We start from the raw sequence: 12,522 nt of genomic DNA on the forward strand, positions 1-12,522 counted from the left end.
TAAGATTATCTTGAGGATTAAAAAAAAATCAAGCCATACATTCCAAGTGCCTAAAATAGCACCTGGCACATGGTGACTGAATAAAGTTCTAAACTGTTTAAAAATAATAATTTGAGTCATTTGTTATACTCTGGGTATTTCTTCTATGAAGCCTTGGGGGTTTTGAATAAATCTCTGATATGCAAAATAAATCATGTCATTTTAGAGCTTGAAGGGAAGTTGAGAATAATCCAGTTCAATGTTGTCTGTTTACAAAGGAAACGGCTAACTTATAAGGTGAAATGTCTTATGTATGGGTATCTGGCTAGTTAGTGGGTAAGCCTGACCCACCACACAGGAATCCTGACTGAATCCAGTGCTGTTGCTACCAAACCGCTTTCTCACTGTCACCCACCATTTAAATGAATGCCCCAACAGGCGAGCCTCAAGGAGTCAAGTTAGGGCAATGAATACGTGCCCAATATCACTTCTTCCACTCAGCTGGTCCAAATAATTGATGTTTAGCTTTTCATGCAAAACTGAAGTAAATAATAAATAGTTCTATATAAATATTAACATTGAACTCATTGTGTTCTCTCGAGAGGAAAGATGCGTAACTGTGTGGAATGCTTGTCTAAGCCTGAAGAGATTTATAACATTAGACATCATCAACAAAACAGATAAAAATAATTTAACATCTAAAAAGAAGTTTTACATTTGAATTATGTTAAGCTGTGTCTAACCATGTTGACAGTATTCAGACCTCTTTTACTTAGAATTATCTGAGTAACTGACATCCATGCAGAGAGGGGCAGTGCTTTCCAGGGATGCCTCGGCTGGTCCAGCATTGTACTCCCTCTGGCTCGTGGCGCCCCTGACAGTCAGTTTAGAGAACTCTGTGGACCACATCCCTTCTCACCTCTGTTTTCCTGTCCCCTAAATCATTCTAGCAGATGCTTCCTCCACCTCTCCAGGGTGCTTCCATTTCCTCTGCTTTGTCAGGGTCCTATCTTAGTGAATTCCACCTCAAGTGAATTTTTCCAGCTGATGTACTCAGACAACTGTTTTGTTTTGTTTTTTAACAACAACTTTCTTATTAATCATCGACACTCACTGAGCTCTTACTATAGTAATGAATACTATCCAAAGGGTTAAGTAAAATAAGATAAGCCTTAAGTAACTTAAAACAACCATATAAAATAGATACTGCTGGGGCTTCCCTGGTGGCGCAGTGGTTGAGAGTCCGCCTGCCGATGCAGGGGACACGGGTTCGTGCCCCGGTCCGGGAAGATCCCACATGCCATGGAGCGGCTGGGCCCGTGAGCCATGGCTGCTGAGCCTGTGCGTCCGGAGCCTGTGCTCTGCAATGGGAGAGACCACAGCGGTGAGAGGCCCGCGTACCGCAAAAAAAAAAAAAAAAAAAAAAAGATACTGCTATTATCTCCACCTTTGGATGAAGAAAAGGGAGTTATACAGGCTAAATAACTCATAAGTGGTAGCACCAGGATTCCAAACGGAGCAGCATGACTCCAGGCTGCAGAATTATCCAATGTGAAAACCCACCAGTTCATAAAGGAGGCAATGGTTGTTCCACTTGCGATCAAAATACAACCTAAATATTCACAGGCTCTTACAATGGAAAGCCACTTCCAGTTCATACTCAGCTTTGCTTTCTACGGACAGGGCAACAGAGGCACAGAGAACGGGAGTGGTCTCGTTGCTTTTCTTCCATCTAATCATGCATCCTCAAGAAAGGAAGTCTCGGTTCCTTGGCTTGAGTCCATGTGGCAGTGACTGTGCATCATCTTTCTTGGGATTGAAATAGCATTAAACTAATGAGCATATTTGCTGCTGTAAGTAGGGAGTTGAGTGAAGTAAGCGTTGAGGCGGGGGAACGGGAGCATGGAAAGTAGACTTGAGTCTTTCCCCAGAGTCAGTTTGGCTGTGACAGTAGGTTCAGCATTTACTGTATTCAGATCAGGTGGTTTTCCAGATATGGAAATATTAGATAGTTAAACACTGACTTTGAATTTGTAGCAATCAGTTAAGCTGCACAACCTTGTGGAGGATCACAACGAAGTCCAGGTTACAATCATTGCAAAAAGGCAAAGGTAAGTGATGGGTTCTGCCATCGTCAGCATCCTGGTATTCAGAGTGGAGTCAGTCTCATTTGTTTTATTGGTCAAGGAGAAAAAGGGTTTTCTCATTAAACTGAGGACTGGAGCTAAGGTGAGGTAAACAAGGCATCATAGATGCAAATTTTAAGGAGGCAAGGTCATGAGAATGCTGGCCTGTACCTGCGGGAGCCTGAGTGAGCCCCTCGTTGAATTCTGTACCCTACGTACCTGGCATGCCTCACCCTGGTCCCAGCCCTGATTGAACCATTTCTGTCCAATGTCTGATTTATTTCAAATTCCTTCTGTCCTCCGTATTTCACTCACTGGAATGTTACTGGGTAAGCCTTCTTAAGGTTTTGTGATTTCCCCTACTAACCATCCCAAACAGACCTTGCATCATATATTTCAATCTCTTATCTGGAGCCCAGGCCTGCATAAGGCTTATAGATGGCTGGCTGGACATTTGGCATTGGCTCTGAGTTAGCCTGGGCTGGGGTGGCCATGACTCTCAGCAAGGAGTAGCTGCACTCCTGGGCAGCAGAAGTTGGTCTGGGGTGTTTACATAGGCCCCAATCCAAGAACAGATTGTGCTACGGGGTGTGGGGGGAGTGGGGAGGACGGTCAGGAACCCAACCACAGAGAGTAAAGGAGCAGCAAAGGGGCATTCCTTCATTGACCAAGGCCACCGAGTGCCTTCGGTGGGCAGAGCGCTGTCTCAGGCACTGAGATCAAGATGGGACGCTTGTTGCTGAGCAAATCCTTCGCCATGGCCCGGGTATCAATTCCCTAATCCTGGTTCTCTGGGAATCCGCAGTTGAGTGGAAAGGGGCAGGAGCAGGTGAGCATGCAAGGGTAGTTCTTGGCCAGCAAGTTGATAAGAGTTCCAGTTGTTTTTATTGTTAAGTATAAACAGGAAAAGTTCAGCTAGTCATGTGAACTTGGCCATTGTATAAGTTTGCAGGAGCTAGAGTCCCGTCTCTTGGTTCCCGGAGACATTCTTATTCTTCCAGGAAAACTTTCATTGCCATGCGATGCTGCTCTGATTGATGGAAGCTGTGTGGTGCATGAAGGCATGCTCACAGGTAGGCAGTTGTCACGAAGCTTCCTCTTCCCTTCCAACAGCCAGGCCAGATGAGCAAAGTAGTTCAGTGTACACTTACCTGCTTTATACCAAGGCTAAGGTATTGAGAGATAGATGAGGAAGACACACCCAGACTATTCATGCAGATGGAAACCATATATGCAAACAGGAAATGTTTAAGGATATAGGAATCAAGACACACGAAACTAGAAGAAAAGACTTCTACAACATGGGATCAGTTAATTGCCTGATGAGTGGGATGAATAGGGTGCTCTGAGTTCAGAGGAGTGTCAGAACATCATACTGTTTGATGCACAGTCTCTTCATAAATATACGGATAATTTATACTCCTGTACAAACAAAACACAGCCTAAAACCATCACCTCACAATTGGCAGGAAGCAGAGATTTTATCCAGCCCTGTACTCTGTAGATGGAAAACCAAGCCCCAGCTTTCAGTGGGAAGGAGATTGAACATTCCAGAAAGGCAATAAAATAGTTCTGTTCTCTAGAATCATGTTTCCAGTTGATCTCACTGAGCAGAAAACTGGTTTTCTAGTTACGGTTTGAACTATCCTTGTCCTCATTTATACTCTGTACAGTCCATTTGAATTTGGGTAATTAGTAAGGCATTATTTATAAAATATTCTTCAGGCGAAAAAGAAAATACACAGAGCATCTTAATGAGAGAAGGAGAAACTATATGACACCACAGAAATAGAAAGTATTGGCCTACTGTGCTTGCAGATTATTGCATTTTTCTGTTTCCAAACGGTGTAAAGACAGGAGAAAAAAAAAAACCCACACACGCACAAAACTTTTTTAACATCACCTGAACATAAAGAGAGGCATTCTCTATTCCTAAATTGTTCAACACAAGTAGATTTCACATGAAAAAATGGGTCTGCTTAAATTAAAATTGAGACAGGAAAATGTAGTAAACATAAATATGTTCAGTATAATTACAAAATACCCCTTTAATGTGTTAAAATCTAACTGCCTTGTAATGGCAGTGATGAGAATTTGCATACTGAGCATATCTTTCATCCAGAATGCTGCCATCGTACCCTAAGTATAAACCTCAAACCCGAGAAAACTGTGCTCTTCACTCAGAGGCAGCAATTGTCTCGTATTCCCAGCAGCCTGCCAACCAAGAACAGCACCCCTCACGGTGACACAGAGCATGGCAGTGAGAAAACAGGGGAGGACACACAGCAGGGTTTACTGCCCTGGGTCTGCTGACCTGGGCGACCGTTCTTGTCCTGATTCTCATGAAAACTCAGTGTCTCAGAGAAGTAGGAACGGTAAAAATACCACCTTTTAACAGATGTGCAAAGTTGACCTAAAATGACCTCAAATGGTCAGTGGTCTTTCTGAGGGTCTATTTCAGGAAACATAAAGTCACCAGCATTTATATATATGTAACCTAAGTACTGATCAAGTCAATTTTAGAAACAGACACATAAAATGGAAATACATCTATTTCTTTCTCTTTAACTTCTTGAAATAGATCTAAGTGCCAACATGCTCTGAATACTTTCTTACACATCCTGCCTAGATCCTCTCACTCACGTATGTATTTGTGGAAAGGATCCTGATTGAGCAATCAAGTTAGGGTTAGATTCCTGAAACTACAACTGTATTTCTGGGCATGTGTCCACAAATGTGACTCAGGTAGTTCCCCATGTGCAAAAATAGTCCTTTGCATATACAGAAGTCTTTATTTATGTAGGAAGAATAGCAAATACTCCTAACATCTCTATAGCAATTTATATTTTTAGAAGCAACTTTTATACCTCACTTCATTGTAACATAAAACAAATTAGACTAGGAACTATTATAATACCCCATCTACAGATAAGGAAACTGAGGTGAAAAGAGACCAGGGTTGCTCAGTTAGTGAGAAAAAAGTCAGAGTTAGAGGTGACATTGGCTTTCAGACATGAGGGACCGTAGGCGTGAGGACGATGATTTGAGGGTGGGTTCAGCCACTGCCTTTGTGTCTCATCACCTTTTCCTCTCTCCTGGTTATTCCCATTCATGGCACATACCCAGTGTGGGATTTTTCCTCCTCACCTTCATAACCTCATCCTATTGTCATGAGCTCGGCTGTGCAAGAAACTATTTTACACTTCATTTTTATTTTGGCTCCAAATTTTGGCCACCCTTGAAAGTATGCGGTGCGAAGTATCTGGTACAAGTCAGGTGTCCCCATCAATTAGCAGGACCTCCCGACTCTGGTCTGGCTACAGAAGTTGCATAAGGCACTGCGGAGGGGCATCTGGTCTGGGGCTCACTCCTCTTTCTGTTGCCTCACACCACGTGGCCCTTGGGAAGCATCCAGGGCTTATCTACCTGGAAAAGGAGGCAGACCCAGGTGAAGTTGCTCTCGGTTTCTACACATTTCTAGAATGTTTCCGTATCCTAATTTCGTCTAGGCCCCTTCTCTCAAAGACACACGATATCTAAGTTTCCTTTAGATTTTCTTCCAACTCCCAGTCCAGGGTTTTGTTTTGTTTGGTTTGGTTTGGTTTGGTTAGGAAAGTAGTAGAGGAAAGGCATGGTGAACAGAAAAGCTTTGTTCTCACTCTCAGGTGGTCGCTGAAATCCATTATCAAATTTATGAATGACTTTTGAAACTCAAAAGCTAGTCCTCTGTCCTTTATTTCTGCCTCCCGAGACAGTGATCCCCTTCAAGATTTAGCTCCTCACGGAGGGGTCAAGAGGCATAAGGGAATACCTTATTGCCTTACAGAGGGGCAATTTTGTCTTGGTAGCAATAGCTAATTTTTCTTAGTTCTCATATGTATATGTACGAGGCACTTTGCTAGCATTTTACATATGCTATTTCATTCAAGCTAAAACTCTATAAAGTGGGAGAATCTGAGGTCCAGAGAGGGTAATTTATTTGCCTAAGGTCACACAGCTTAAAAGTGGTGGAGCTGAGATTTGAATTCATTTGTTTATTCATTCATTCAGTCAGTCGACAAATGTTTATTAGCCCCTACTATGGAGCAGACGCTCTACTAGGTGCTGGGGATACAACTGTGAACAAGGCAGATTTCTGCCCACATGGAGTTGACACGCTAGTGGGAGAACAGAAAACAGGAAAGTAGGTTAAGTTTCCAACAGCTATAAGTTCTATGAAGAAAATAAAACACCTAAACCCAGGCATATTGTCCCCAGAGCCTATGCTTGAAACTGCTCCTCATTCTCTTGGGGAAATTTATGGGGGAGAGGGATAGCATTCACTCTGCCACAATCCCTCCCTTCTCCCTCTACCCATTAGAGTTAATGATCTATTTGAATAGTATGTACAGAAGTATGTAGTGATCTGAGTTGGACACACAGGAATTTCCCTAAGTGGTTATTTCACATTTATATCCTGTCAGACAAGCTTATAATCAGTGGATAGATCAGATCTTTTCCTCTCTTCCTTTTTCCCTTTCTTCCTCTCTCTCACTCACTTCTTTTTTTTTTGCAGTACGCGGGCCTCTCACTGTTGTGGCCTCTCCCATCGCGGAGCACAGCCTGCGCAGACGCGAAGGCTCAGCGGCCATGGCTCACGGGCCCAGCCGCTCCGCGGCATGTGGGATCTTCCCGGACCGGGGCATGAACCCGTGTCCCCTGCATCGGCAGGTGGACTCTCAACCACTGCGCCACCAGGGAAGCCCGGTAAGCCTTTTTAATAGCATAGCTTTCTCAAGGAGCTTAACCTCACTCAAGTTTGAGCATGTACATTGCCTAGAAATTCTTGTGACTGTCTTTGCCTCTCCCCCACTCAACACACAAACATCTCTATGCCATCGCTGAGCATTGTAAGGAGGCCACCCAACCCCAGTTTCATACCTGTGTTTGGATCCTTTTATTCACAATGTTTTAGTCTCCCCTATAAGCCCACAGTGCTAAGATCCCAGCATATCTTACAGAAAAGACCGCACGGCTCATAACAGAATCAGAATCTCAGCACCAGAAAGGACCTCAGAGGTCACTTATCACAACCCTTTCCTCTACAGCCATGACAACTTTTCAGAGAGACATCCAAATGAAACCAGACATCGTGAAGCTTAAAGAGGGAAGTGGAGATCCATTCAGTACACAGCTCTGTAAAAGTAGACCTAACCTAACTCAAAAGGGTTTCCTCTAAGTCCCATCATTCTGAATCAATGTCATCCAATAGAGCTTTTTAGGATGATGAAAATATTCTATATATCTACACTGTCCAACTTGGTAGTCCTTAACTATGCATTCATTGAGCACTTGAAGTGTGCTTGGTGTAATTGAGGAAATGAATTTTCAGTTTTATTTCTTTTTAATTAATTTAAATTTAAATAGCCACATGTGATTAGTGGAAATTATATTGAAAGGTGCAGCTATCAAAAACTGCAAAGTTCACGGCTCGTTTCACCACTTGGATGGGAGAAAGAGGTTACTGCATGTGTGGCATTTGTGATATCCAAGGCCAAATAGCTTCAGAGAAAATACATGTTTCTCAAGCCTGATAGGATGGGGAATATTCAGTCAATCAGATCAGAAAGCAGGAAGAATATACTAATTTGAGTAAGCAAAATGCAAAGGAAGAAAAAGCACACAGAGTTCCTGGAACAAGAAAGCAATTTAAAGATAAGTCTAGCAAGTAAGATTAGATCAGACTGCAGGGGATCTCAAATGCCATGCCTAGAAGTTTAGACTATTTGAGAGTGTTGAAGTATGTGAGTGTGTACATCGTCCAGGGAATACCCAACATACCATACAGTCAATGAGTTGCCCTGTGTTCTTGTTAGGTTCTGAGATGAAATTAAATGTCTACTTTTACAGAGCTGTGTACTGAATGGATCTCCACTTCCCTCTTTAAGCTTCACGATGTCTGGTTTCATTTGGATGTCTCTCTGAAAAGTTGTCATGGCTGTAGAGGAAAGGGTTGTGATAAGTGACCTCTGAGGTCCTTTCTGGTGCTGAGATTCTGATTCTGTTATGAGCCGTGCGGTCTTTTCTGTAAGATATGCTGGGATCTTAGCACTGTGGGCTTATAGGGGAGACTAAAACATTGTGAATAAAAGGATCCAAACACAGGTATGAAACTGGGGTTGGGTGGCCTCCTTACAATGCTCAGCGATGGCATAGAAATGTTTGTGTGTTGAGTGGGGGAGAGGCAAAGAGAGTCACAAGAATTTCTAGGCAATGTTCATGCTCAAACTTGAGCTCTGCACAGTCATTTCAATCTGAAATTAGCTCCCAGGGAGCATTTCTAGGGGAAGGGAGGGCAGAGGAGGCCAGGGAACGTTGGCAACGGGAGAATGGAGCTTGGAAAGAGGGAGGCAGAATGTCGAAGCCAGTGGGGCTGGAATTTGAGGCAGTGTGCCAGTTTCATCTGGAGAGCAGGAGAACCGAGCAGGAAAACCAGCAAAAAGCCCTCTCCTATGGACCAGGAAGCCCTGGCAGTGGATTGGGTATGAAGGTTTCTTGGGCAGGACCCAACATCCAATACACACCAAAGCAGTGTACTCATTGCACACCCCATCTTCTTGTAGGTCAGAACCTGTGGACCTGTTGGATGCCTCTATCTGCACTGGCTCAGCATTAGGCAGGGATGAGTCCTCAGGGTTAAAGCTCCTCTGTGGCTGGGATTGGGAAAATCAGGGAATGATGGATTTTGCAATAAACTAGAATTGGCCCAAAGATGTATCTAGTAGTCATTGCTACTGAACTTGAATCTGTGTTTCCGATACTGAAAAGAGAACTTTATGGCTAAAATTACAGTAATGTCATGAAAACCTAGGCAAGGTTGTAGAGGGAAAGCCCTTAATCAACAGAGCATGGGAACATTAAGTAACCTATGATTTGATCTCGGCCCCGCCGTTATTAGTCCTGTGAGCCTCGGTAGATTTGCCTGGAATCCTGACTCCGTGAGACCTGGCTTGATAATATGACATGCCAGTCACACATGTGTGCTCTCGAGTTGAATAGATGAGGGTCTACATCCTCACCATTTAACCAGCATGCGGCCTTGGGAAAGCTGTTTAGTTTTTTAAGTCTCCGTTGCCTCTACCATTAAATGGAGGAAGTAACAGTATTTACGTCACAAGATGGTTGTGAGAGGTAACTAAATAGTGTATGTACACAGTGCCTGTCCCAGCGTGTGTGTCCAGGGAGAACAAGCTATTTTTATTATTGGCTTCCCCAGAGCAGTTGATATACGCTGAGAAGTTGGCAGAGTCTTGGTCTTAGTTTTCATCAGGTCACCACGCATTCAGTGTGTGTGCTGAGCACCTCCTCTCTGTCAGAACTGTGCTAGGCTCTGCATCTGGAGATGAGTAAGATGAATTCCAAGGTGACTTCAAGGATAAAGAAGGCACGGCTTCTGCGCCCAAGGAGTTTGTAGGCTAGTGGGGGAGGGAGATTCATAAGCCTACAGTCAAGCCACGTGTGACACGTTACAACTCAAGACTAGGCCCAGTGCCCAGAAGTCCAGAGGCTGTGAGGACATCTGATGAGCAGAGAAGGGGTGGCACTCTGGTCGGAGGGAAGGCTCAGTGGAGAGAAGCAGGGTCAAGGACAGTAAGACGTGAGGTGGTGATCCGGGGTCTCCTTTGTTTTGTGGTGGAAGACAATTAGTTGATTCCTCAGGCACAGCCAAGAGAACCATCAGTCCCACCAAGACTGAAGCTTATTCTGAGCTTCTAGAACCCCAGTGGCGCAGCAGGAGATGGTGCCAGGAAGGGTTCTGGCCCTCTCTGCCAGGCCAACCTGTATGCCCCTCCCCTCCCCAGGTCTCTCCAAAAGATACTGCAACCACGGCCCTGCCCCTCCTCTCCATGCTGTCCCTCCTGTGCTGCCAGCCGCCCTCCCTGACCACAGGCATCGTGTATGCACAAAGAAGGCTGAAGAAGAAGAAAATCTTCTGGATCTCCCCGCAGAGAATCAAAATGTGCAGGCAAATCAACCTCGTGTGCTTTGACAAAGCACGAGCTAAACTTTCCAGGTTGGAGGTTAAAGATCTCTAGACATAGCCAAGCTGGGAAGCCTGTCTAGCCCAGCACCCTCGTGGGACAGATGGGAACACGGAGGTCATGAAGGTCACACAGGGAGCTAGTGTGAGATCACATTCTAGAAGCCCTCTTTCCTGAGTCCTGAGGAAGTGGTTTAGCCATCACATCATGAATTTCTTCCCTGTCAAATTTAATATTTTCGTGCCTGTTTTGGGATTCAAAACCGTCTCTTACTGTAATAACTTTTCTGATTGACTACATTTTTTCAGGCAAAACTTATGAGGAACATTTCTTTCTTTTTTTTTTTTTTTTTTGCGGTACGCGGGCCTCTCACTGTCGTGGCCTCTCCCGTTGCGGAGCACAGGCTCCGGATGCGCAGGCTCAGCGGCCATGGCTCACGGGCCCGGCCGCTCCGCGGCCTGTGGGACCGGGGCACGAACCCGTGTCCTCTGCATCAGCAGGCGGACTCTCAACCACTGCGCCACCAGGGAAGCCCGTGAGGAACATTTCTGTTCCCCGAAGTTCTTTGTCCAGAGCTTAAGCGAGCATATTCCTTTCTCCTCCGCTGCTTCTTTTTAGGAAAGGGAGGGAGGGAGCTGCCACCCGTGTTTACCCACTCCGGCCCCTCTTTTCTCCTTTGCTTCACAGGGTGTCAAGACTCAGGACTGGGGCGGGTTGCCTGTGCTTAGAGCCTGGAAAGGTGGCAGAAGGGGAGTATGTCCAGAGAAGGGGACAGCTGTTATCGGACAGGCCCCAGGACCCCTCTCCATGGCTCTCCCACGGGGGACCTGGTGGGGCTGTAGCATCAGCCGCCTCGGCTCGGGTAGCAGGTTTACCCACTCGAAGGCAGGGCACCTGGCCTGGTCCCTCCGTGTCTTCGGTTCATTTGTATGAGAATAATTGATCAAGGCCTTGCCACTTTTTCGTTAACCCTCATTGGCAGAGAGTGCCGTTAATGAGATGAGCTCTTGAGAAGCTCATGTATAGCTGAGGAAGCAGGTAAAAGGGATAGACGATGAAAATGCAGTGAAATGCGTGCTGAGGAGGGTGTGAGCCAAGCATTGGTGGGCAGTTACCTGTCACGGGTGGGAGGTCACCTCTGAGCTGTGGCTTTGGTTGTCAGACAGAATGGGCCCCATGGTGAGTAGCCCAGCAGCACAGGGATGCCAGAGCTGCAGCAGGCGGGGGGCAGGACCCTGGGTGGCGAGAACGTGGCTGTGTTGTGGGGATACAGCTGGAGTGGAGGAACCCAATTGCTCAGGGCATGATGTGCTAAGCTAAGGAGTGGGGCCTGGTGGTGCAGGAGAATGGGAGCCCTTCTCATTTTTTAGGAAGATGGTGATATCTCTATAGGCATGTTTTATTTATTCCATATGGGGAATTGGTGAGAAAGGATGAAAGGGAGCTAAGACTGAGTCAGGAGGCTACCGTGGCACAATGGAAGAGATGGCTTCTAGTCCTAGACAAGGAGGGTGGGAATAGACAGCAGAATACAAGCTGGAGAGACGGTCCCCAGGTGGAAGTGGCATAGCTCTTCCATTAGTTCAGTTCTATTCTTTTCTAGTTTCCTTTGACAAAGAAGGTCCTGTGGGGTTAACTTAACGGTAGCTTCCTTTTAGATGCAGGGCCAAAGAACAGCCCCCAATAGGGATTCCTGTTACTTACCCAGCAGCCTCCCCAGTGTCTGAATATAGGAGGGAGATTTAGAAAATGCGTTCATTACTTATCTCTTTCTAACACTAATTTTTTCAGAGGTGTTTCCGTCCCGTAGAAAGCTTTTCCCTCCACAACCTCATGTGCTCCTTTGCAAGGCTGTCTTAGGGATGCTCAACAGAAGATGTGTCCAAACTCCATATGTCATCTTATTGTGCAAAGGACTCTTGGTTGGGAATGGGCAAAATGAGAAACTAATCCTGAATTTGATACTAAGTTTCCATGTGACTTTTTAAGATAAGAAGGTTGAACTACAATGATCTCTGTTTCTTTCTAGCTTTAATATTATAAAACTCTACCAACATGATGGTGAAATAAAGCCCTCCACAATTAATTGAATTTCCATCTAGTGTTATTTCAATTTAGAAGATATTCACCACTGGGCTTCTGAGTACATTTGTTCCCATATATTTCTAGTTTACGTTGGTTTGTTATAAGTTCCTTAAAGCAAGTTCTCTCTTCCTTTTCTATTCAATTCAGCCCAAGCCAGGGCTAGTATGTATGCTAAGTTTTCTTTTTCTATCTTATTCCCTTTAAAACAGCAACTGTAATTTAGATTTTTTTTTCCATTTATGGCTAGTTTTATTGTATAAGGGTCATTTTCACATAGAGAAATAACATGGTCCCATATCTGTTTTGCTGCA

The 12,522-nt window shown here is 44.9% G+C and overlaps 1 protein-coding gene across 1 annotated transcript in view; it reads left to right on the top strand.

Moving 5' to 3' along the window:
• LOC113627926 (putative cation-transporting ATPase 13A5) overlaps positions 1-12,522 on the top strand; it is a 98,469-nt gene that overhangs the window by 29,292 nt on the left and 56,655 nt on the right. Inside the window, 4 exon segments of the mRNA XM_027120972.1 lie at positions 2,017-2,090; positions 3,051-3,178; positions 6,156-6,265; positions 9,947-10,138. Of these exon segments, the coding sequence (XP_026976773.1) occupies positions 2,017-2,090; positions 3,051-3,178; positions 6,156-6,265; positions 9,947-10,138 (504 nt within the window).

Source organism: Aethalodelphis obliquidens, unplaced genomic scaffold, assembly GCF_003676395.1.
Source record: "Aethalodelphis obliquidens isolate GAN/ISIS:26980383/991018 unplaced genomic scaffold, ASM367639v1 scaffold1, whole genome shotgun sequence".
In the NCBI taxonomy this organism is placed as follows: domain Eukaryota; kingdom Metazoa; phylum Chordata; class Mammalia; order Artiodactyla; family Delphinidae; genus Aethalodelphis; species Aethalodelphis obliquidens.